Consider the following 27,950-nt stretch of genomic DNA (forward strand, 5'->3'; position numbering starts at 1 on the left):
GGTTCCTGGAAATTCAGGTAGGCAATTTTCAAATCTGTGGGCTGATAGTCTCAGGAGCAGCTGCTGTTGTTACCAGGGTCCTGCACTTCTTTCTCACTCAGTTCTGCTAGACTCCCATCCTATGCTGATATGTTTGAGAATCTGAGAATTACTTTACTTTACAGTTTTGTTAAGTAGAGGTCTTCAGAAGCAGCCTTCACTTCAACAGTGGCTGCAACTATCGTGGGCCTGGGGCCAGGGCTGGTACTGGGCCTAGGCCTAGACCAGATTCCCCTCTCAGCCAGATGAGAGACCCTTCCCATTGACCTTTGATGCCGTCTTTACTGTTTGTGGGTTGTGAAGTCTGGAATCTGCAGCAGCTGCCTGTGATTCAGTCCGCTAAGACCTACTCCCACTCTGTCTGTGCTAGCATGACCCATGCTGAACTGTTCTTTGCTCCAGCTTGGTGTGATAGCCCCATCCTGTCAATTTTCCAGATTGTCATGGGCTGGTAATTTGCTTCAGTCTGTCATTTTATGGCTTCTGATGCTCTAGAATTTCTTCAGGCTCATTTTTTACAGGTTTTTTGAGGAGTTTGGAGGGAGAGCTCTAGCTGGTCCCTACTTCTACTCTGCCACCTTGGCTGCTACAGATTAATTCTTTTTCAGTTTCCATAAGAGGAAGGATTTCTTATTTCTTTTCTGGTATATTCTAGTCTTCTTCTAGGATTGTGGAATTTTAAATTTATAACCTACATCCCTTATTTACTTTATCATTCTCTCATTTTTCCCTGCCCAAAGTCCAGTGCTCTAGTGCTTCACTCATGAAAGAAAGTATCAGCCAGTGGAACCAAGTCTGAATGATGTATTGGTTTGAGCAGTCAGTTGCTCTAATGGTTTAATGGGAGGTAATAATGAATGCTCATTCTATACTGCTATGCTTCATCTCTGTTACCTAATAGCTATGAGTTTCACAGTGATCCTGTTTTACTCTATTTTTCCCTCTACTCATCACTTTCTTAATAAATTTCTGCTTATAATTGACCAGAAATGTAGACTGATTGGGAAGGAAACCAATTTGAATTAATGAAGACCCTGAATTTCATACTCTTTGTAGAGAGATTAGCCTTTAATATTTTTAAGTAGAAGCAATTTGGTGAAGGGGAAAGAGCATGAACTTTTTGTTCATGCTTTTGTATGACTTTCATATTAGCTAGGAAGACAGGACAGATGCATGCAAAGATACAGCATACTACAAGATCTAAAGAAGTAGATTTTTCTTTCTCTGTTTTTCTCCTGTGACATTCACGGACCTTCACCCCAAAGAAGGGACACTGAGTTTCCATCAAGCTGTTTGATATATAATGACCCACTAGATCATGCATTTTTAACCTGATGTCTGGATCTGGGGATAATATTTCAGGGAGTCTGTGAATTTAGGTGGGAAAAACTGCATCTTTATTTTTACTACCATCTAGTTAAAATTTAGCATGTCTTCCAGTTATGAATGTGAGCAACAAAATGTTATTCTGAGAATAACATTCAATATTCTTAATAGTCTACAGTCTTCACCAAACTGCCCATGTGGTATAGCACACACACAAACACACACACACACACACACACACACACACACACACACACACACACACTGAAATTAATAATAATAATGGCCAGCATTGATGTGATGTTTTAAGGTTTGCAAAATACTTTCCAATTATACCATTTTGTCTTAACAGCCTTAAAATATAAATACTATTATTAACCACATTTTGAGGATAATAATGGAGACATTGATGCTAAACTGGATAAAGTGATTTGTTCAAGGTCACACAGCTAGTGAGTATCTGGGATTAGATTTGAACTCAGGTCTTCTAGATTCTAGTTATTTCCCTCTATCCAAGGCACCACCTAGCAGCCTCATGAGGCCTGTGATTGTACAGTGGCACTGTAAAAACCCATTCAGAGAAAGGTAGATTCGGATTTGTTATGCCTTTTTCTTCCCTCAACCCCAGTCAATTTGGGAGTAGAAAGGTAAGAAATGAGAGCAGTCCAAAGGGCTGTGACATTATTTTATCCTGTCCTCCTTTCTTTCTACCTCTGGAAGATAGGATGAGAGAGCATTAAAAAAAAAGAGAGTGTCTATGTCTAGCAAAACTTGACCTTTTTGTATTTTCTATACCTTTCTTTGTTTGATATAGTTTTCCTCCTTAATTACTTCGTGGAAAATGTGCATATACACACAAAGAGCACACATGTATATGTTTGTGTTTATATACGTACATCATGCATGTATGTACACACACATATTTTTCCTCACATTGGTTTAGGGCTACATTATCAAAGAGAGTTTTATTCCTCTGGTCCTGAGGAACTAGGGAATTTGGATACCTAGGAGCCAGGAAAACGGTGGTAAGAGTGAGGACTGAGGAGCAACCATTTGAGTCACCATCTCTTAAATGCAAAAAATGGTAAATCTCAAATAATAATGACAATAAGAATAATAATGTCTAGCTTTTTAAGTTTTGCAAAGTGCCATGTGTATTTCCTTTGATGAGTAGCCTAGGTAATATATACCATAAGAACTGAGATTATGAAGTTATTATGGAGACATTATTGTAGGGACCTATGTAATGGGGTAGCGGGAATTTCAGTAAGTAAAGGTGGGACTTTGACAAACAGAGAGGAGGAAGAAGGGTAATTTTGGCATGGGTGCAGTGTGAGTAAATGTGTAGGAAAAGGAACTCACACATTTTTGTTGTTCTTTTGTTTCAGTCATGTCCAACTCTTTGTGATGCCTTTTGGAGTTTTCTTGACAAAGATGCTAGAGTGGTTTGCTCTTCCCTTCTCCAGCTCATTTTACAGATGAGGAAACTGAGGCAAACAAGATTAAGTAACTTGCCCAGGTCTGCACAGCTAGTAAATTTCTGAGGCTAGATACAAGCTCAGGAAGATGAGTCTTCGTCACTCCAGACCCAGCACTCTGTCTTCTGCATCACCTTGATGCCCCAAATAACACATTCTGTTCTGGGAAATCATTGACCAAAGTTGGAGAAGGTTCGCGTAACTCAATATCAATTTGGCTGTGATTATTTCAGATTCAGGTTGTTTTTTTGTTTTTAAGAGAATGATAAATTTTTAGCCTGAAGGAACCTTATGGTCACCGAGGTCACTTCTTTTTTAAGATGAAGAGCTGAAAGCCAAAGAAGTGATATACTTTACCCAAGGTCATATAGCTAGGGATTGAGCTGGGACTTTATTCACCTTCTCCTATGCAGTCATCTGGGATTGTTTTTTTGTGCTTATTCGGATAACTTATTTTTCTATGCATTTTGCTTCCCAGCTGGAGTTATGATGATTCCTCAGAGAAAGAACATAGATGGATTTGAAGAACATTTTGCTGTGAACTACTTGGGTCACTTCTTGTTGACAAATCTGCTCTTGGATGTCCTCAAGAAGACAGGTTCTCCAAGCCGCAATGCAAGAGTGGTCACAGTGTCCTCAAGCACGCATTATGTGGGAGAACTGAACATGGATGATTTACAAAGCAGGTATTACTTACTTTTCTAACTTAATTAGTGGTAACGATCATAAGTAGTTGACTATGGAGAATCGTCAGTCAATATTTATGGAGCATTTTAAGAACTATGAGAATTTTGAAGGCAACTTGCATTTTATTGGGGAGTAAAGGAAAGATGATGGTACATGATGTTTAATTAGGATCATCAAAAACATGTAGGCATACTTCACTCTGCTGCATATTAATGCTATTTAACTTCAGCCTGAATTTCAGTAATCCTTTTCTTACTTGTGTAGCTGAAGTCCCATTAGAGGTCATCAATGATTTCCTAACTGCAAATCCAATAGTATCTTCTCACTGCTTGTATCACTTGATCCCTAAATTTAGGCTTCCTAAAGGCAGGGGCTTTTCTTTTTTTCCTCTTTTTATACTGAGAGCATAACATAGTATAAAGGGAAAGGGACAAACAAAATGTGTGTATGTGTGTTTGTGTATGGATGGATGGATGGATGTGGATGTGCATATACATATGAAGGTTCTTATAAACAGCATTTCCCTATAGATAAAAGTCATTTCCCTATAGATAAATATTCCAAGTTTGTAAAAAAATAATTTGCAGATAATTATAGTAATAATAATGTCAAATTATTAACCTTAGGAAAGAAGCTCCAACTCACTAATAATAAATGTAAATCAAATCAACCCTATTATATTGCCTCATGTCCAGAAACCTTTCAGAGCTGAAAAAAAGACATTCAGTTTACAGTAAAACAGTAAAATTTGTGGAATGATTGATATACTAGTGAATAATTGTTGTAGGTATAAATCAATACAAATATTTTGGAGATAAATTTGGTATTAAGCACATAGTTACTAAAATGTTCATACCTTTGGATCAAAAATTACACTACTAGAATATATCCCAAAGAAGTCACTATATACATTAAAATATCTAAAATAGCACTTTTGTGGTAGTGAACAACTGGAAAAAAAATTGTATTTGCATTTACAAATTCCACTTGAAGAAACACACTTTGGGTGTGAGAGAGAGGGATAATACCCTGGGAGAAGGGGAGAAGGGAGAGGAATAATGGGGAAAATTATCACACGTTAACAAAATGCTGTTTATAAGAATCATACCTGAAACAAAAAGACACATACACATAGTTAAAATAAGTAGACTCTATTATGCTAAAGCTGAAAAAAAAAAGCTATCATAATCTTAGACGTAGCAAAGCAAAAGTAGACCTAATTATGGAAACTACATTTTCCTAAAGGCAACATAGACAATGACATAATATCAATAATTTTTACAGCAAGTTTCTCTAATTAATGCCTCTTTTCTCAAATATATGGGAAACTGAGTCAAATTGATAAAAATAAGAATGGTTCCTCATTTGATAATGATCAAAAGATACAAACAGGCAGGTTCCAGAAGAAATCAAAGCTATGTATAGTCATATGAAAAAATGCTCTAAATTACTATTGATTAGAGAAATGCCAAATTAAACAACTCTGAGATACCACTTCACACCTATCAGAAGTGACAAATGTTGCAGGGAATGAGGGAAAACAGTTACACAAAGGAATTGTTGATGGAGTTAAGAACTGGTCTAACCATTCTGGAGAACAGTTTGGGACTATGCCCAAAGGTTTGTAAACTTGTGCATACCTAGTCAAAACTCAGCAGTGCCAGTAGGTCTCTACACCAAAAAGATAAAAGCAAAGATAGGGACCTTTATGCACAAAAATATTTATAGCAGGTCTCTTTTGGTGACACAAGACAGAGAACTGATGAACTCCAAGTACAAATCAAAGTATAATTTTCTTTATTTTTCTTACATTTTTGGGATATGGCTAATACTCAGATATGTTTTGCATGATTTCACCTGGATAATTAATATCATATTGCTCACCTTATAAGTGAGTGGGGGATTGACAGGGGGGAAGAGAGAATTTTGAACTCAATTTTTTTTTTATGTTAAAAATAAATAATAAATCGAAGAAAAACTGAGCAAAAATAAAACTCCCTTTTGCAGTGATTTCTTATTGCCAGTAAAGATGGAGCAGCTTGCCCATTGTCACAAAGCTAGAATGACTCAGAGGCAATACTTGAACTGAGATCATACTGCTAAGTAGGTAAATAAATAACAAGTATTCATTAAGCTCTTACTTATGTGTCAGATCCTGTGCTTAGCTGTGAAGTTACAAAGAAAATAAAAAAGAAAGACATTGCCTGCTCTCAATGAGCTTACATTCTATTAGGAAAAGACAATGCATAAAGGGATGCAGTGGGGCTAAAGGATTCCTGGTGAAGGGCATGATAGAAAAGCCCTTAGAGTCAGAGTCAGAACCAGGAGGGGAAGGAAGCATGGCCTCTTTGGAACCATTCCCAAATGGAAGCCATGAAATGAACTCACCAGTCAATGGGAGCTGGCTTGTTAGAAGGATATTGCAGATAATAAGGGAAGATCCAGAATGAGCAAACAATTGAATCATGGTTTTTGTTGTTCAATCATTTCAGTAATGTCTGACACTTTGTGGCCCCATTTGGGTGGGGTTTTCTTGACAAAAGTACTGCAGTGGTTTGTCATTTCCTTATCCAGATCGTTTCACAGATGAGGGAACTGAGATAAGCAAGACTAGCTTATCTCTAGTTTAAACCCACAATAATTAGAATATTGGATTAACCCTATAACTCACGCCCTGCCTTAAGTCAGTTTTTCCTCCATTTCCATCTTACAATTCAATTCCAGAGTGAAAATTCCATTCAGTAAGTATATATTTAGCATTTAATAAATGTGGAGCACAGCAAGATGTCAGAATAATCTTTCTATAGCAAAACTCCCTTCATTTCCCTACTCTAATAAATTTAAAGTCCTTTCCCAATACCTTCTGAATAAATTCTAAGCTTCTTATCCTGAAATTCTAGACTATTTGTGCTTTGTCTTCAGCTTTCCATTCCAGGCTCATCTCCCATGACTCTCTCCTCCAACTTCTTTAATAATAATATCAAAATTCTTCTGGAAGAACAAAAGGTCGAGAATATCAAGGGAACTAATGAAAAGAAATGCTAGGGAAGGTGGCCTAGACCTACCAGATCTCAAATTGTATTATATAAAGCAGCAATCATCAAAACCACTTGGTACTCACTAAGAAATAGAGGGGTAGACTAGTGGAATAGGTTAGGTACTCAAGACATAATAGTCAATGAATATAGCAATCTACTATTTGATAAACCCAAGGATCCCAGCTTCTGGAATAAGAACTTACTGTTTGACAAAAATTGCTGGGAAAACTGGATAACAGTGTGGCAGAAACTGGGTATATCCCAATGCCTGACAACGTACACAAGAATAAAGTCCAAATGGATACATAATCTACATATAAAGACTGCTACTATAAACAAATTAGGGGAGCAATGAATAGTGTATTTGTCAGATTTATGAAGAATGGAGAAATTTTTGACCAAACAAGAGATACAGAACATTATGAAGTACAAAATGGATAATTTTGATTACATTAAATTGAAAAGTTGTTACACAAACAAATGTAGTGCAGCCAAGATTAGGAGGGAAATATAAAACTGGGAAAGAATTTTTGATGTCTGTCATAAAGACCTCATTTCTAAAATATATAGAGAACTGAGTCAAATATACAAGCATATAAGTCATTCCCCAATTGATAAATGGTCAAAGGATATGAACAGAAAATCTTCAGAGGAAGAAATTAAAGCTATCTATAGCCATATGAAAAAATGCTCTAAGTCATTATTGATTAGAGAGATGCAAATCAAAACAACTCCGAGATGCTGTATCATACTTATCAGATTGGCTAACATGACAATACAGGAAGATGATAAATGTTAGAGAATATGTGGGAGAGTTGGAACACTAATTCCTTGTTGGTGGAGCTGTGAGCTGATCCAACCATTCTGGAGAGCAATTTGGAACTATGCCCAACAAAAATGTATATGCCCTTTGAGTCAACAATATCTCTTCTAGGATTGTATCCCAAAGAGATCATAAAGATGGGAAAGGGTCCCACATATATGAATATATTTATAGTGACTCTCTTTGTGGTGGCCAAGAAATAGAAATTGAGGGGATGTCCATCATCTAGGGAATGGTTGAACAAGTTGTGGTATATGAATGTAATGGAATACTATTATGCTATAAGAAATGATGAACAGGAACACTTCAGAGAGGCCTGGAGGGACTTAGATGAACTGATGCTGCGTGAAAAGAGCAGAACCAGGAGAACTTTGTACACATCAACAACCACAGTGTGAAAGGAATTTTTCTGGTAGATTTAACCCTTCATAGCAATGTAAGGACCTAAAAAATTCTCAATGGAATCTTGAGACAAAATGCCTTCCACATCCAGAGAAAGAACTATGGAATTGGAATGCAGAATGAAGCAGACTATTTTCTCTTGTGTTGTTTTGTTTTTCATGGTTTCTCCCATTCATTTTAATTCTTTTATGCAACATGACTAAGGTGAAAATGTATTTAATAAGAATATATGTGTAGAACCTATATAAGATTGTGCACTGTCTCAGAGAGAGAGGGGGGAAGTGGGGAAGTGGAGGTAAAGGGGGAGGAAAATCTAAGATATATGGAAGTGATTATAGCACATTGAAAACAAATTAATTAAAAAAATAGCAAATGGCAAAAAAAAGAATGCTTTACATTTTTGTATATGATTTGTGTTTTACTCAGCAATTATTTTGACTTCTTGTGTCTATTTAGCATGAAGTGAGAATTTATCGGTGCTAAACATAATCAGATTTTGTATGATATTCAAATTGATTACAATTGTCTTTCTTCTTCTTAATATCATGATAAAGTAGGTCACAAATAGTTTTGAGAGGAAGGCAGTATGCTATGATGGAAAGTGTTCTTGATCTTTGGAGGCAGACCTGTCTGACTTTGGGCAACACTTGCCCTATACACTGGCTCTCAGATTCCTCATGTATGAAATAAGGGGATTGGACACACTGATCATCCAAAGTTTGCATCCTATTATGGTCTCCTTCAAGAAAGTAAATGGGGTAAACCTTGGATCTGTAGATTGCATTATTCCCAAACAATTTAAGGCACTTTTGAACTTTATCATGGAAGAAACACAGTTCTGCTAGGGAAGTCTACGTCAGAACTTGAAGCAAGCAGGAATGACTTGGTGCCAGCTATGCAGAGAGGAAATCCAGTACATGTTAAAGGATCTCATCTGGGTCTTGATTGCTGAATAGAGATGATTGCTCAGGTAGGCAAGTCCCAGTCCAGACCCAGTTCTATAGTGAATCACCAGGGATTTGAACTCCCAGCAGCTAATCAGAAGCTGATGCATAGGGAGTCTCATGACAGGTACCTCACATAGTTTGTGCAGTTAAACATGTGGTAAGTTATACTTTGCATCACTTTAAGCACTCTAGTATATTCCAGGACACAATCAGCAGAAAAGCCTAGAGCTTTAGAGGGTCTAACAAGCTTTAGTCACCTCTCTTCAGGACTTGTAGAAGTACTTACAACGTCCCTGTTGTTTTATATAGGGCTTGAGAAAGTGACCTGTGCAGACATGAGTTTAATAAATACTTTTAGTGAGGGTAATTCTTTAAGACTTAATATTGTCTACTTCTAAATTGAGGGCAAGTAGGAAAACACATCCTGGATCTGTCCTCATATCCAGAAAAAGTGAAGGAGTTCAACTTCTTTGACCAAGTAGGAAATATATGCCTCAGCAGAAGCAGATAGCCTTCTAGCAGCTTTTCAAATTCACTGAGTAACCAGCAAATATTTGTTAGGTACCTACTATGTGACAGACACTGTACTAATCACAAACCATAATAATAAGTTACATTAATGTAACTTATATAATGCATTCTATAGTTTTTGCCCCTTTTTCTATCCCTGGTGCTTCACACAATGCCTGGCACATAGCAGGCATTTAGTAAATGCTTATTGATTGGTTGATATAATTTACTTTGCATATATTTATTTGCCTGAAAGGGTCTCAGTGAGTCCCAAGACCACACTTTGAGAGCAGTTGTTCTAAGCAAAGAGATCCAGATAAGGAATACATCATGACTGTGCTTGTCTGCTGGAAGGAGGAGATAAGATATGGCAGTCACTGGGAAAAATTACACTTGCCAGGTATTTCTTGGCATCTACCTCTCTGTTTCTGTACCCCTGCTTCTTTTATGTAGCTCTTTTGTCATCTCTTTCCCTGGTCTAGGAACCTATTGTCCTCTCTAACATCTTCCCATTGTAGCCACCACCTAGGCCTGCCTTGCTCTATTGGAAAGTGTTTCAAAATTAGTTCTCAGTCCTTCTCTTCTTCTCCCCAACCAAATGTCTCATTCCTTTAGTGCATTTGCCTAAAAAAGTTATCTGATTTAGCCGCTAATCTATTCTAAGGTGTTAATTATGGATAGGTCCCTCAACTGCCTAGCAACATTTGCTGCTTCACATGTAAAATTAGTCTCTGGTGGATATTAGGAAGTAACAGGGACTCCTTTGTGTCATGAAGGATCTGAGTTCTCTCTGAGGGCCTTGTCCTGGGCTCAGAAGGCTTCAGCCACAAAAACACTTTTGTTGTTGTGGTTCATCATTCCCTTATAGGGGATGAATGACATTGGGACAGTGATGTCTTGACTTGCAAGTGAATTAGATTTAAGTGAGACAGAGCTGTGCAAAGTTATCAACCTCACTGTCTCCTCCAGAATCCAATGGCAAGACATAGGCCAAAATGATCAACAATGGCCCCTGATGGCACCATACAGTAAAAGGTCCCCATCTAAGTCCCTGCAGAGTCAAAAACTTCTCCCTCCCTTTCCAGTGATTCCTTTCACACTTGCACAAGGGCCTTGTTCAATCCCTGTCATTCAATAAATCGATCAATAAACTTTTATTATGTGTCTGCTATGTGCCAGGTACTATGCTACTTGCTGGGCATATACTGGGTAGTATTCGGAATAATGTCTTGCATGGGACTTTGGCTGATAGGGCAGGGTGGATAGAAATCAGGATTTAGTCCTCCCTGTTGGTCCTCCCATGTTGGAAGGCCACTTTTTGCTCCCTTCCTCTTTTAACTCTCTGTCATCCTCTTTCTGCCTTATTTTTTGTTCATTTTGTGCCTCAAGCTCCCTTCTTCTTCTGTCATGTGCACATAAATGAAAAAGATTATTGTGTCTCTTCTTTATGAATATAGTTCACAATGAAAGATTAAATGCCATGTAATCTATCACTAGACAGCAGTAATTTTCTTCATTCTACAAAAATGATACATACCCTTTATTTTACTATTTGTCATTTTGACTGACCTCTGTTTTTTAGAGATATAGTCATTTAACTTTGGAGTACATGCTCTCTGTCCTAGAGTCATTTGTTTCATTCACATTTCACATACAATAATTTTGTAAAATCGAGGTTTCGAAATCACGAAAACATAAAGTCAGAAGTCATCAAGCCTCTATAATATTGTAAAAATACTGCTCACTTAAAAATAAATTTGTTTTTAATGATGAAATATCGTAAGACATTAATTTATAATGTGCAAGATTGGCTCTTTTTATTTCTTTAGGAACAACTTACTGTATTCAAAATAGCTTAATAGCTGCACTTCATACACTGAATATTAATAGCTGTTCATCAGAAAAAAAAAGTAAGCTTGTCTAATGCAATGAGACAATTGACAGAGTTGTGGTTATTTTCCTCCTTCTACAGTTATTACCATATTATATCTTGGTGTAGAAATGGAAAATCTATCATGATTTGGAAGAATGTGACCAAAGGGATTATATAGAGGGATGAAGGAAGCCAGGAATGAACTGATGTTTGTAATATGAATGAATAATTTGGGAGTTTCCTTGAGTGTTGAAGTGAGGGATGATGGATGTGTGTGTGTGTGTGTGTGTGTGTGTGTGTGTGTATGTTGGCGTTAGAGAGAGAGAGGTGGCAATTAGAGAGGACTGGTTACTAAGTTTGTAGACATTAAGCATCTGCTGCCATCTCCACTATAGCAACAAATATCAAAGATATATGTCTGAAGTGTCCAAATACCTTAAAGAGAAGCCAAGCCTCATTGATATAACATGTTGTGTGCCTTCAAAAAGGAGGACAGCAACACAGAATTCTGTGACTTCTATATAAACTCTCTTAAAGATGATAGAAGGTTGGATATGACATTTGTGCCTGGAATTTGTAGCTTAGTAAATATAACAGTAGAGCTGGGATCAAGAAGACCAGAGTTTGAATTTTGGCTCAGACGCTAGCTTGCCAACTCTTTGGAACTTCAAGTTCCTTATCTATAAATTGAGAAGTTTGGATTCAATGGCCTCTAACATCTCTTCTAGCTCAAAATTTATTATTTCAGTTAATCGGTGATAGAGCAGAATAAACCAAACAGTATTTTGGGTACTTTTATTTGAAGATTAAATGTTACAAAGCCAAAGCCTTCTTGGAAAAGTACTAGCAGATAAAGATTATTTAAGACCTATCAAATCCAGCAGTCACAGTATCCTATAAAGGAAAATGTATGAACCATTTCCTTTATACATTGTCAACATGCTCTTGAATGAGGGTTTGTCCTTCATATTCTGGCTAGTTTGTCTTTCAGCTGTAACTGAGTAAAAATGCTTAGATGAAATTGTAAGTTTTATTTCCCTTCTTGGAGACTTTCCACTTGTTACAACTACATTCCAAATGTCACCTATTATTATTTAACGCTAACATTAGCCATAAAAGACCTGATCAAAGTGAAATCTTTGAATCATAAATTTAAAGCAAGAAGAAACTCAAAAGTTGTCTACTCCCTAACCACTTCATTTTGCAAATGAGAGAATGGAAGCCCACAAAAGCTGGTCTTCAAAGATGTCAGTTTGGTGGCATTGTGTTTCAGTTTTGTTTATTTTTCTAACATGTAACATTAGCCAGAGTAATATTGACATTGACCAAAATTTGGACTATATTTGTAACATAAACATAGGCATCTAAACCATGCATATCTGATTGATACCTATCACTTACATAATTTCTAATGGCAGCCAGTACTTTAGACTGTTTTTTCCCCTACTGACAAGATAAGCAATGGATATGGTAGTATAATGAATTCCTATTATTCTGTGAACTACAATTGTATTGATGGATGTTTCATTTCCCTTGCTCCAGATATTTTCAGCCAAAGAGTTACTCATTAGCTTACTCAACAAATATTTACTTCACATAAATGTGGCCTACTCTCAATGATGCTTTAAGTATAAAACTCTTGAACGTAATATTATTGAATTATCAGTAAACCTATGTATGATGCTAACTTTCTAAAAGACCTATTTTAGCTTATTGAGATTACTCTTTATACCTTTTAAAATTCATTTTTTTCTAGGAATTATTTTAATTAATTACCTATTCCATTCATTGAAAAGCTCTTGAGTTCTCTGGGTTAATCATTGTTCTAGATGTTGCAGTGAATACAGAGAACAGTAATACATGATCCCTATAATTCTGGAGCTTATCTAGAAAGGGTTGATAAGAAAGGTACACATAATTCAAAACAAGGTAGGGTTTTAATAATGTTCTTAAAATGCAAATAATAAAATAAAGCCTATATAAATGCCCCATAAGTTCTCCAAAATGGTAATACAATATTTAGCTCAGGATACCACAATTTCGGAAGGATTTTGAGAAGTTTGGGAACAGGCAGAGGAGGTCAGTCTATATAGTAAAAGTCCTCAAGTTCATGCCATGTGAGGATCATTTGAAGGTACTAAGAATGTTTAACCTGCAGAAGAGAAGCCTTTGGGAGAATGTATTTGAAAAGCTATTCATAGAGAAGAATTTGAGTTCTGCTGAGCCTCAGAGAGCAAAACTAGGAGAAAAATGCCACAAAATCAGTAAAAGTTGTAACAAGGCATGTTAGAGATGATACAGAGGAAGATTTCCAAAACAATTAGAGGTATCCCAAAGAGGAAGTGACTATAGCATAGATTTCCCCTTACCTGAAGAGGCCTTCAAACAAAGACCATGTGACCACTTGCTAAGTATCCTAGAGAAAGGACCACTGTTAATTAATGATCAATGAGAATCTGTTAAGAACTTAATCTTTGCTGTGCATTGTAGAAGGCAGTGGAGATACAAATACAAAACTGAGAGTCCTTGTTCTGAAGAAGACATATTCTTCTAGGGTGAAAGACTATGTTCACAGAAAAATGCATATAGGATATGTGCAAATTAAACACACTATGATTGGGTTGGGAGTTGAGAGGTCATAACAAGTAAGGGCATCAGCAAAGGCCTCTTGAAGGAAGTCATATTTGAGATGATTCTTAAAGGAAGCTAGGGTTCAACAGGTGGAGGTGAAAAGGGAGAACATTCTGGGCATCAAGGCACAGCCTGGGCAAAGCCATAGAGGCAAGAGATGGAATGATGAATGCGAAACACAGGAAGTAGGTTAATTTGACTTTTGGGGTAGAAATGAGATGAAATAGCCTCTGAGCCACCTTCCAAATCTGAGTGCTTGTGATTTCATAAGATTAAAAAAAAATGATGAGCTTGATGATCTTATTAAAAAAATGGATAGATGTGCATGAAATAATGAAGAATGAAATGAATAAAATGAATAGAATGTTGTTTACAGTAAAAGCAATATTGTTTTAAGACCAACTTTGAGCAAATAAGTCAATATGACTATTATAAATACCCAAATTAGCTACAAAGGATGTATGAAAGAAGATGCAATCTGCATCCAAAGAAAGAACTGATAAATAGAAGTATGTGTAGAATGATTTTACATATATGTGTGTGTAACACATATATACACACATATATTTGTGTCTAATGGAGCCATCCCTAGGAAAAGGGGAGAGAAGAAAAAAAAGAAATGTACATGATAATTTTATTATATATTTTAAAAGAATAGTCAGTTGTACATCATAAATGAGCAGTTTCATGTGCAGTCATTTTTTTATTATACTGGTATAGAAAAAATAGTAAAAAATGTTAAATAAAAAAGTAGGAAATTAAGGAAAAGTCAGTTAAAATTATTTTAATTCTTTTTCATCTCGTTAGAGCAATACTGATTTAAGACCATCCTTTATTTTTTCTTTCAATGTCATTGTTAATATTGATCATTAAGAATCAAACTAACAGGTATTCTGGTAATTCTTGAATACTGTTTTGTGCTCATTCAGAGTTCTACTATTGCTCTTTTTAGCTACTTCTATCCCTAATACGGTTCCTAGCACAGAGTAGGTGCTTAATAAATGTTTATTGACTGATAGATTGATAGGGTATCACTTAGTGAAGCAATAAGTAAAAATGTTTTGCCCGTATGATAAGTAGGGACACCCAGGGGTCAAGGTTGAATATGAAGAAGTCACTGACGGCAGGAACTCGAGATTCATTGCTTCTGTCAAAATGCCTTGGTCACCAAAGGAGTCACACAGGCACACAGGGGAGACCTGCAAAAGCCATTAGCTTCACCAGTGGACATGGTTAAGTGAAAGAGCCCAAAGACTGGTAATGTCAAAAGTGATTACTGTGCCAAATGTGACAGTAAAATTACATTTTACTTCTTCATCAGTAACGCTTGTAGCTATCTTCAGCCTTATGAAAAAAAATTCACAAACATTCATCACAGTAACATTCAGACCATGTAAGCCCAAGGGTAATGATAATAGTAACCCATTTTTATATACTCCTTTACAATTTACAAACTTCCTTCCTCATAATGTCCTGATCAGGTACAAAGTACCTGTAGTACCATCCCCATTTTGAAAATGAGAAAATTAAGGTGCAGAGAGATTAAGTGACTTGCCTATAAGGATATGAGCTAAGGAAAAGGCTCTGGAATTACTGTTCCAATTCATACTCCCCCTGGCAAGTCAGATCCCCAGAGGATAGCTACCATGTTACCTTGGGGTTCTAGAGGTAGTCCTGAGGGGCTGTGGGGTTGTCTTCTGATTTTGTAGCTTGTGAACTCCAACCAGTGTGCTCCCCCATTGATTATCATTGATATCATTTTTTCACCAAACAATCATCTTTTAGAAATGAGAATTTACTACAGTTAAAAAACCTATTACCCCCTAAGTAAAGCATGTTTACATAATCTCCCATCAGTATATACATAGTCTAGAGGAAAGAGGGCTCAGGCTTACAGATCACTTGTGGCAAAGGAATAACTCACAGCTCCTGGTTGCCAGAAGGCCTTTTCTCTCCTTTGTGGGGTGCTCATGGAGTTCTTTATTGCTATGCTTGAGGTTTCATGTTGTGGTCTTTGTAGAGCTTTGACCCTGTTTCTCCTCATTATCTCTAGTCTATTCTTAGCTCCTAGCAGTGGGAAGTTCTGGGACATAAATGGGAACATGAGAAATCTGAAATCCACCAAACTCATCAAAGTTCATAGGGTCCTCCTCCAGCCAAGTGGGATGGGGGATATCAAAGCTAAGGTAGTCTCTTCCCCTCCTAACCCACTCCTCAGTGGTGTGACCAGAATTGCTCTTTCCTGGCTTGTTATATGCTCATATCACTTATTTCCAAAATTGATTCAATATTTTGTAAATGACTCATAGGGCATAACCAGATTTTCCCACCCAATCTGCAACATACTTCCTATACAATGGCACTTCAGTTAATCTAATGATTTTCAAAGCCTTATTTGCACTTAATATAAAGCCTCTGATTAATTGATTGGTGGAAACTTGTTCTCACCTGATTAAGATGTTATAATACAGTATTTTATCATTTATTTTAAGTATGGTGACTTGATGACCCCCTTCCCTTGCATTGAACTAAGTAATACCCTAGTAGCTAAAGAGTTAGTAGTAGTGCAACTCTAAATGAAAACTATGCAGTCGTTTGCTCAGGATTCACCCAATATGACAATAATTGTATTCTTTGTTAGCGACATTAACATCAAACAGAACAACTTTAAAAAAAAAAAAAAAGACTTGATGACAAACCTAGTGCTCTTTCCTTAGACGCTGCCACCCTGCCTTTCCCCCAAATATGTCACTTGCAAAATAGCAAACAAAATGAAAGAGAGACTGAGACCTAAAGGGAAAAGTGCGTAGAGTTTAGTTCTCTCAATTAATATTTTGTTTCTTTCTTCCTTTGAAAGAGAGTAAGTACATGTACCTTTTCTTAACTTTCAAAATTTGTACTTTTGTACTCTATTTTACTCTATTAAATGTGTTCCTTAATGGTTTGTTCTAAAACAAGTTTATTTAAGCAGCAAAAAGTTTGTGTCTCTATAAGCTATTAACAGCTATGAGATTTTGGTGTTATTTGTTTAAGCCCTCTTCAATAGAAGCCACTTAGCAAGTGTTTGTCATTTCATTTTTTGAACGCATATAGTCAAATGATGACAAGTCTTAAGGCATCTTAGACATCACTAGAACATGCTGCTTTGTTTGTGTAAAGGGATTTGTTTCTGGATTTCACCTGGTGTAAACATTCAAAACAATTAACTTTAATTGTAGGGATTGACTTACTGGCTTAGAAAATTAGAGTTCTTGTAAAGACATAAATCACAATATTGTAAATTGTTCCAAAATGCAAGTGGGTTGTTACACATGAGGAGATATGTTTATTCTAACTTAAACACGTCCTTGATAAAGATAAATTCCAGCATAATAGAATAGGTAAATGGAAATTTTAGTTACTAGAAACCTGGATTTGGACTGGGTTCAAATTCCACCTCAGATAGGTACTGCTACATTAAATGGGTGAGTCATTTAACCTTTCTGTGGCTCAGTTTCCTTGTCTGCAAAATTGGAAGTGGGGGTATCTTTATAAATTTTATAACCTGATTATAATCTTACAAATGTTAATCTGACAGTTCTAAATCTGTGATGCTGTCACTTATGTAACTATTATCTAAAAACTTATATATTGCTGATGCAACCATCCAACCAAAAAATGGACAGATTGATTAAGATGCACCCAAGTGAATCTGTGACATCATCAAAGTGGGTATTTTCTCTAAAGATGCAGGTTATATCCTTGCTTCCTCATTCTTTATGATTCTTGTCCATGTTACCCCAGAAATTCACCACAGAGGATCTGACCCAAAGTCCTTCTGTAATCTCTTAACATTGCAGTCACCTAGGGAGCACATGGAATATCCTTTGCCTATCTTTTGCTCTTACCATATGATGGGCTATCTTTTTTGTAGTCACACATTTCTTTGAAGATTTCCTTTATACCACTTCATACATATTTTTTCTTTTTGATTTATTATAGCCTGCATCCAACCTTTGCTGTCAGAGTGATCCTCAATTTTACTTCTTTAGAAAATGGTAGTTTTCTATGATTCACAGCTAGACCATAGCATCTAAAAATAGTGTTTTCTTTGTTTCAGGCTGAAGGTTGAGGTCTTCAAATGAGCTTTGTTCATTTTTGGTGGCTATCCAAGTTACACACATGTGCACATGGGCAAGCACACACACATACACACGCGCACGCATGCACACACTGATGGACCACCAGTAGAGATTGTTCAGTGTCATAATACCCTTGATTATAGGCATTCTTGATCCACTTGGGCTTTCCTCTGTAGCGAGTTAAACCAACATTATTTGAGGCATTATGGATCTCCTTTGTAGGTTCAACAGTATTCTTAGGATTGATGTTATCAGCACAATGTCATTCACAAATAGAAGCATCTGGCATAACTTACTATATCATCCTCAAATTAGACTTTGCATAGCCATGTGATTAATACATTTATTGAACATAAATTTCCTTGTTTTCTATTTCACTTCATAATAATCAGAGGATCATTAGATTATCTCTTTTGTTATCTATTTCATGGAATCTTATGGTATTTTGATGTGTAAGAGATAGATATATTGTGAGAGCAGAACCTTTAAGATATTGTTTTGCTATACTGAATCAAATTTTTATAGTCTATAGTTAGTCATTGGAATAGTTGGATCCTGTATTTTTTTACATTATTTGAGTCGTTTATTTTGTGGTAAAAATATAGTCTGTTATGGAATGAATGTTCAGCAGCCTGCCTTATTCCTTTATGAACTCAGATCAACAATGCCCTTAAAGCAGGAATCATGTGTAAATTATTCTCATAAAACTTTTTTTTATGTATAGGAAAATAGGCATGTGGGTTAGAAGTGATCTTCTTAGTCATACTTCTTATGATAATATTTTTTTTGTTTTTGCCAAATATTTATTATCTTGCTTCTTGATACCTTCAAAAATTGCCTCCAGCATAGAATTCTTCTATGCGTAGGTTTAGAAGCTTGTCCAAATGTTTTCTTCCCCAATTTTATTTTTTACACTGTCATTTTGTTACCCTCAAGAAACATATCATAAACTTTGTCAGTATCTAAATATGAGAGCTCCAGTGTCCTTAATGGTAGAAATAATTGATTATGATTTTCCATCTTTTGTTTGTTGTCCTTCTGGTTTCATCTTTAAAACCTTCAAAATAACATTTCTTAGTTGGCTCTCTCATCAAGCTTTTTTTTAAATTAGATTTTTCCACCACTATCTATCATTACTTTATAAGGTGATAGTGCTGAGAATCTTGCATCATCCTTCTTCATAAAATTCTTACAACCAGATTTATTTTCTAAACTGTCACTAACCTTGGCCACTATTATCTTTCTATGTGGCAAGTAGTTTAAGAGCTTACTAATTATAGTTGTTTTAGTCATGTTGATCTGCTCATTATATTAAATGGATTTATATCAGCTAAAAATTTATGCAAAATAATTATAGTCACAGTTAATGTCCTTTCCTTCATTCAATCAGTATTTTTTTTGCATCAGCAACTTATTAAATAGGTCAGGTTAATTGTGTATGACATATTTTTCTTATTTTTCTTCTTTTAACATTGTATTAATTTTGACCTTTTATAACAAGTTAGTGATCATATATCACTGATTTAGGAGCTAGGGATACAAGGAAAGGTATAATCATGGTCCCCCATATCAAGAAGCTCACATTCTGATTGAGGAGACAACTATCTATATGACTATGTATATAATTATATATATATACATGCACATATATATATACATAAAAATATGTATGTAAATAACTGTACATAGAAGATGTACAAAATAAAATAGGAGATGATCCTAGAGGGAAAATATTAGCAGTGAGAGAAAAACAAGCAAGTTACCAGGCCTGAATTACAGATGATACAGCCAGGAAATGTGTAAGAAGACTATAAAAATAGGGAAGACCTTAAGTTATAAATCATTTTCATTGCCAAGCAGAGGAATTTCTCTTTGACTCTGCAAATAATAGAGAACCATTGGGTCTTATTGAGTAGGGGTGACATGGTCAGACCTGTACTTCTGGAAAATCACCTTGGTTACTGGAAAATGGAGAAGTTCCAAAAAGTGCTATTCCTTTGTCTCATTGCAGGAGAATTTGAATTCCAAAGGCTAGCTATGCCAATGAAGAATAAGCTTTGGAAATTTTTCCCATGATGATGATTTATTTTGGGGGGGGCTATAGCAACACATGAAACAAAGAAAAAATACAAAATAGCCTTCAAGCACATTGGCCCCTTCTGTTTTGACAGTGACAGTGGCAAGAAAGGGAACAGAAGGTGGCAAGAATCACAATGTTTTTAGACCATCAATACACTTCATTTTGACTATTGCTCCTTTAAAAAAAATTTCCTTAATAACCCTTCACCATTTATTTTTGTAAAATTTTAAGTTCCAAATTTTTCTCCATGCTCCTTTCCCTCCCCCTTACCCAAGACAGCAAACAGTCTAATATAGGTTATACATGTACGTTCATGTTAACCATATTTCCACATTAGTTATGTTGTGAAAGAAAAATTAGAACAAAAATGAAAAACCATAAGAAAGGAAAAAAACAACAAAAAAAAGTGAAAATAGTATAATTCCATCTGCATTCAGACTCCACAATGGTTCTTTTTTTTCTGGATATCAGTAGCATTTTCCACTGTGAGTCTTTTGGAATTGTCTTGGATTATTTTGTTGCTGAGACAAGCTAATCTATCATAGTTAATCATTGCACAGTGTTGCTGTTACTGTACTCAATGTTCTCCTGCTTCTTCTCACTTCACTCAGCATCAGTCCTTGTTAAAAAAAATCAGTTCTTCGGAAATCTGCCTGCTCAACATTTCTTATAGAACAATAGTATTTCATTCATAATAATATTTCATTCATATGCCACAGCTTGTTCCACCATTCCCCAGTTGATGGGCATCCACTCAATTTTCATTTTTGCCAACACAGAAAGAAATATTATAAGTATTTTTCATATATGGGGTCCTTTGCCCTTTTTTATCAGACCTAGTAGTAGTATTGCTGGATCAAAGGGTATGCACGGTTTGTTTGCCATTTGGGCATAGTTCCAGATTGTTCTCCAGAATGGTTGGATCAGTTTACAACTCTACCAATAATGCATTAGTGTTAAAATTTTCCCACATCTTCTCCAACATTTATCATTTTCCTTTTCTGTCATATCCTCTGATCATTATCACTTGGGAAATGGCTTGTATTATACATCTTGACTCAGTTCTCTGCATATTTTAGAAATGAGGCCTTTATTAGAAACACTGACAGTAAATTGTTTCTCTGCTTTCCTTCTAATCTTGATTGCCTTGGTTTTATTTGAACAAAAACTTTTTAGTTTAATAAAATCAAAATTATACATTTTGTATTTCATAATGTTCTTTATTTCTTTTTTGTTCATAAATTTTTCCCTTCTTCATAGATCTGGCAGATAAACTATTCCTTGCTCTCCTAATTGGCTTATGGTATCATCTCTTATGTCTAAATCATATACTAATTTTGACTTTATCTTGGTGTAAGGTGGGAGATATTTATTTAAGTTTCTGCCATACTGTTTTCTAGTTTTCCTAGCAATTTTTGTCATACTAAGTTCTTATCCCAGAATCTTTGTTTTACCAAAAAGTAAATTACTATAGTCATTTATTACTGTGTCTTGTGTACACAGCCTATTCCACTGATCCACCATCCTATTCCTTAGCCAGTTCCAAATAGTTTTGATGATTGTCTCTTTCTAATGTAGTTTTTGGATCTGGTATGGCAAGGCCACCTTCCTATGCATTTTTTTTCCATTCTCTTGATATTCTTGACCTTTTATTCTGTCAGATGAATTTTGTTATTATTTTTCTAGCTCTATGAAATAACTTTTGGTAGTTTCATTTTGACACTGAATAAGTAAATTAATTTAGGTACAATTGTCACTTTTATTTGCTTGCCCTACCCATGAGCAGTCAATATTTTTTCTAATTGTTTAGCTCTGACTTTTTTTGTGTGGAAAGGACTTTGCAATTATGTTTGTATAGTTCCTGGATTTATCTTGACAAGTAGATTCCCAAATATTTTATATTGTCTACAGTTATTTGAAACGGAATTTCTTTTTCTGTCTTTTGCTGCTGGGCTTTTTTGGTAATATATAGAAATGTTGATTATTTAAATGTGTTTATCTTGCAACTTTATTGAAGTTGTCAATTGTTTCAATTAATTTTTAGTCGATTCTCTAACATTTTCTGTGTATACTATTATATCATCTACAATCATCTTTTATTTTTATTTCTTTATTCCCTGTTCTTTCCATTTCTTTTTCTTCTCTTATTGCTAACGCTAGCATTTCTAGTACAATATTGAATGATAGTGGTGATGATGGGCATCCTTGTTTTTCCCCTGATCTTAATGTGAATGCTTCTAGCTTATCCCCATTACATATAATGCTTGCTTCTGGTTTTCGATAGATACTGCTTATCATTTTAAGGAAAACTCCATTTATCCTTATGCTCTCTAGTGTTTTTAACAGGAATGGGTACCGTATTTTGTCAAAAAGCCTTTTCTGTATCTACTGGGAAAATCATATGATTTCTGCTGGTTTTATTATTGATATGGTATAGCGCCAATGAGATATTCACAGCACCTATGGGCAGCCATGAATATGCTGGTGCAATTCTGAATAGTGAAATACAACAGACTGTCCATATAGAAGACAGAACCAAAACATTTATTCAAACAACAGAAAGCCAAATTCCAACAACAGAATGCCAAATCCATCACAGTAACGAAGAAGTCTATACACATTATAAAACCTTCCCACAGACTCCCCTAAGCAAAATCATAAACTCTTTCACTCATGCTAGCCACCTGCCTGCTTGCCTGCATCCTTCCCAACTCTGATGGTTCTCTGTCTAACTTCCTCTCAGCTCTGCTCTAGCTCTGTCTCTTCCTGTTCCACCCATTCAGCAGGCTCCTTCCACTACAGACTGCATGTAACTCAAGATTCCACGTGACCCAGGCAGGTCACGTGACCCTTTTAATGGATGGGAAATATTTTCTCATTAAGAAGCAAAATTACACTAACAATAAACAAAAATACATTATTAATACATGTGATCAATTATGCTGAGGTTTCCTAATATTGAACCAGCCCTGCATTCCTGGTATAATTCTCATAATATATTATCCTTATGATAAGTTGCTATAATGATCTGTTTGCTAATATTTCGTTTAAATTTTTTGCATCAATATTCATTGGGGAAATTGGTCTATAATTTTCCTTCTCTGTTTTGACTCTTCTTGGTTTAGGTATCACCACCATATTTGTATACAAAAAGGAATTTGGTAGTACTCCTTCTTCCCCTATTTTTCCAAATAGTTTATGTAGTATTGGAGTTAATTTTTCTTTAAATATTTGTTAAGGTTTATTTGTAAATCCAACTGGCCCTGATGGCTTGTTTAATTTCTTTTTCTGAAAAGGGATTATTTAGGTATTTTATTTCCTCTTCTGTTAATGTAGACAGTTTACATTTTTATAAATATTCATCCATTTCACTTAGGTTGTCATATTTACTGGCATGCAGTTGGACAAAATAGCTCCTAATTATTGTTTTAATTTCCTCTTCATTGGTGGTAAATTCACCCTTTTCATTTTTGATACTGATAATTTGATTTTCTTTTTTTTAAATCAAACTAACCAAAGGCTTATCTATTTTATTTTTTATTCATGAAACCAGCTCTTAGTTTTATTTTTTAGTTCAGTAGTTTTCATATTATTAATTTTATTAATCTCTCTTTTGATGTTCATAATTTCTAATTTGATATTTAAGTGTAGATTTTCAATTTGTTCTTTTTCAAGCTTCTAGTTACATGCTCTATACATTTATCTTCTCTTTCTCTATTTTATTCATGTAAGCATTTAAAGATAGAAAATTTTCCCCAAGAAATGCTTTGGCTGCATCGTGTAAGTTTTGGTATATTGTCTCATTATTGTCATCCTCTTTGATGAAATTATTGATTGTCTCTATGAATTGTTGTTTGACCCACTCATTCTTTAAGATGGGATTATTTAGTTTCTAATTAATTTTTTGCCTATCTTTATTACATGTAATTTTTATTACATAATGATTTCAAAAGAATGCATTTAATATTTCTGCTTTCCTGAATTTAATTGTGAGGTTTTTAATGCCCTACTACAGGGTCAGTTTTTGTGTAGACATCATGTGCTGCTGAGTAAAAAGGTATAATTCTTTCTATCCCTGTTCACTTTTCTCCAGACATCTATCATATCTAGCTTTTCTAAAATTCTATTCACCTTCTTAACTTCTTTCTTGTTTACCTTGTGGTTAGATTTATGTATTTCTGAGCAGGGAAGTTGAAGTCCCTCAGTAATATAGTTTGCTCTCTGTTTATTGCAGTAACTCCTTTAATTTCTCTAAGAATTTGTATGTTATACCACTTGGCATATAGATATTTAGTATTGATATTGCTTCATTTTCTATGGTATCTTTTAGCAAGATGTAGTTTCCTTCCTTATCCCTTTTAATTAGATCTGTTTTTTCTTTTGCTTTGTCTGACATCAGAATTTTTTTTTAAATCCAGCTGAAGCATGATATATTCTGCTCTAGCTGTTTACCTTTACTCTAAACACATTTTCCTATGTGTTTCTTGTAAGCAACATGTTGTAGGATTTTGGTCTGTACTCCACTCTGCTATCTGTTTCAGTTTTATTGATGAGTTCATCCCATTCACATTCAGTTATGATTACCATCTGTGTCTTTCTCTCCATCTCTTTCTCCCCCACCCTGTTTATATGTTCTCTTTCCTTTTACCCTGACCCTCTTCACCCGAGTTTTGCTTTGTTTCCTCTTTTCTATCTCCCTCTATCTGCCCTCCTGTCAGTAGATCCTTTTCTTTTCCTCCTACTTCTGCCTTCCTTTCTATCAACAGACCCCTTTTCTTTCGTCTTTCCCCTTCTGTTTCTCTATGTGGTAAGATAAATTTCTATACCCAGCTGAGTGAATATGTTATTCCCTCTTTGAATGAAAGTAAGGTTCAAACAATGCTAATACACTCCCTTCTTTCCCTCTACTGGGATAGGTCTTTTGTGTGTCTTTATGTGATACAATTTACCATTTTTTGTCTCCTCTTTTCATCTTCCCCCAGTACAATCCTATTTGTGACCCCTTAATTTTTTTCTATCATTACATCATAGTCAATTTATATGCATGTCCCCTCTCTATATATATTCCTTTTTACTGCCCTAATAGAGATACAGTTCTCAAGAGTTGCAAGTATCATCTTCCCATGTAGGGAAAACAGTTTAAATCTTAATTGAATAATGTTTTTTTTTTCCTTTCCTATTTACCTTTTTATGCTTCTCTTGAACCTTGTATTTGAAGATCAGATTTTCTATTCAGCTCAGGTCTTTTCATCAGGAAAGTTTGGAAGTCCTCTATTTCATTGAATATCCATCTTTTCCCCTGAATAATTATGCTAACTTTTACTAGGTAGTTCATTTTTGGTTGTAATCCAAGCTTCTTTACCTTCCAGAATATCATATTCCAAGCCCTATTGATCCTTTGATGTAGAAGCTGAGAAGTCCTGTGAAATCCTGACTGTGGCTCCTTGATATTTGAATTGTTTTTTGTGGCTCCTTGGAGTATTTTCTCATTGACCTGATAATTCTGAAATTCAGCTACAACATTACCTGGAATTTTCATTTTGAGGTCTTTTTTTAGGAGGTTGTTGGTGGATTCTTTCAGTGGCTAGTTTACCCTCTGGTTCTAGGACTTCAGGGTAGTTTTCTTTGATAATTTCTTCAAAGATGCTGTCCAGATTCTTTTTTTGATCATGGCCTTCAGGTAGTCCAATAATTTCTAAATTATCTCTCCTGGATGTGTTTTCTGGGTCAGTTGTTTTTCCAGAGGTATTTTAAATTTTCTTCTCTTTTTTCATTCTTTTGATTTTGTTTGACTGATTCTTGATGTCTCATAAAGTCCTTAGCTTCCAGATGACTAATTCTACTTTTTAAGGAATTGTTTTCCTCAATGCACTTTTTAACCTTTTTCCATTTGGCCAGTTCTGCTTTTAAAGGAGTTGTTTTCTTCAGTGGATTTTTATGCTTCTTTTTCTAAACTGTTAACTCTTCTTTCATAATTCTCCTGTGTAACTCTCATTTCTTTTCCAGATTTTTCCTACCTGTTTTATTTGATTTTTAAGATCCTTTTTGAGCCCTTCTAAGAGAACTTTTTGGGCTTGAGAGTAATTCATATTCCCCTTTGAGGCTTACATGTAGGACAGCATGTCATTGTTGTCCTCTTCTGAGTTTGTGTATCGATCTTTCCTCTTGCCATAATAGTTTTCTGTGGCCTCAGGTGCTTGTGGCTTGTCCACTGTGCTGAGGGTGGCTCTATCTAGTCCTTGTTGTGTTGGGGTTCTGGGGCTTGCAGTTTGCCTCCTGTGCTGAGACTAGAGGCCTTCCTGCTGGCCTGCTGAGCCAAGACTGAGAGGCCTCTCTGTTGCTAAGCTGTGCTTTAATTAAGAGCCTCCTGCGACACTGTCTCTGCTGGGCTGTGCTCCCCTTTTTTACCCAAGTGAGATATACCATATCTAAAGTCTTTCTAAATTATGTTAAGTTGGAAAATTGTTTCTCTCCATCTTTTTGTGGTTCCTGTCACTCTAGTATCCATTTAGAGACTTGATTTAACATTGTTTTCAAGGCAAACTGGGGACAGCTCATGCAACTTCCTGGCTTCTCTCCACCATCTTGACTCTGTCCTCCAAATGGCTTTTGCTCCTCTTAAATATGAGATCATTGTCCTGTGATCAATGAGTAGACATATTGTCTGCTAATTGTCTACAACTAAAGTTTATAAACCATATCAATCATGGTGTCCTGTTGTAGGAGAAAAATGAATGAAGTTGAAGCTAAACTGATAGATAACTCTTGACTACTTCCTGAGCAGCTTGGTGGCACAATGTATATAGAGTGCCAGTCCTGGAAGACTCATCTCTGTGAGTTCAAATCTGGCCTCAGAAACTTAATTGCTGTGTGAACCTCAAAAAGTCACTTAACCCTATTTGCCTCACTTTCCTCATCTATAAAATGAACTAGAGAAGGGAATGGTAAACCACTCCAGTACTTTTGCCAAGAAAAACCTAAATGGGGTTATGCAGAGTTGGGCATGACTAAAAAATGACTAAACCACAACCTCCTGGAAAGGTAAAGAACAGAGTTGGCAGAATACATATGCTCAGGGGCAACAAGAAGTATTAGTTCATGGGATCTTTGTCTTCATGTATTACAGCAGTAATGAAAACATTGCAGAGTATCACAATGAAAATATTTGCAATGAAGTGGTAGAGAAATTCTAGAAAGAACTTGATAAGGCCACCTACGTCAAATCAGTGCAAAGGTAGAAAAATATCTAAATGACTATAAATATGTGAGAATGCGTGGCTCCAGAACAAAGAGTCAAAAGCTTGTATGTTACACAAAATCATTATGCCTCTACATCTTCATGAATACTTTCTTGATGAAAAGAATTGCCAAGTGTTGGGCATGATGGACTCCAAACAACACCAAAATGAATCAAATAGGTTACTTTTTAACAAACAGAAAAAAAAACCCCAAAACTATTGTAGTTGTGGAAGCTAGCCCTGAGGCAGTTGTCTGTGCCTAGTGAGACCATTGACTTGGTAGAGACAAAATCAAAGTTAGAAAAATACAAGAAAAATGATAATGTGAAAAGGATGTAGTGTACAATTGAAATTATTTAAACCCGAATTATTTAAAGAAGTAAAAAAGAGAGAAATGGACAACAAAAATGAAATCAGACCCAACTTATCAGAAAATCTTATTCAGAGTTTTAAGGAATGTAAATTAATTGTCACAAGAACAAAAGAGCCCAAAAAGCATTTTAGTCAGTAAACATCTGATTCATTTTTCAAGTGGAGAAAGCTAGTTGGCAAAGGCAGTGCTGGAACAGAATATAAACTCATGCCTTAAATTTTATGACGAAAGATGATAGATGGATTATTATCAACATATCATCTCATAAAGCAGAGAGAAGCAGTGGAAAGTGAAATCAGTTAAAAGAAAACTAAGCAAAGTAATCCCAAGGACATTAAGAATAAACATGGAAGGAGGGCTACAAATAGAAGAAAAATAGAAAAG

The 27,950-nt window shown here is 35.5% G+C and overlaps 1 protein-coding gene across 3 annotated transcripts in view; it reads left to right on the top strand.

The window, feature by feature from the left end:
- DHRSX (dehydrogenase/reductase X-linked) overlaps positions 1-27,950 on the top strand; it is a 421,270-nt gene that overhangs the window by 287,604 nt on the left and 105,716 nt on the right. For all 3 annotated transcript variants that reach the window (XM_072614492.1, XM_072614494.1, XM_072614493.1), the window contains exon 5: positions 3,322-3,529. In XM_072614492.1, coding sequence (XP_072470593.1) covers positions 3,322-3,529 — 208 coding nt within the window. The remainder of the gene's footprint in view (positions 1-3,321; positions 3,530-27,950) is intronic.

This window comes from Notamacropus eugenii, chromosome 5 (assembly GCF_028372415.1).
Source record: "Notamacropus eugenii isolate mMacEug1 chromosome 5, mMacEug1.pri_v2, whole genome shotgun sequence".
Lineage (NCBI taxonomy): Eukaryota > Metazoa > Chordata > Mammalia > Diprotodontia > Macropodidae > Notamacropus > Notamacropus eugenii.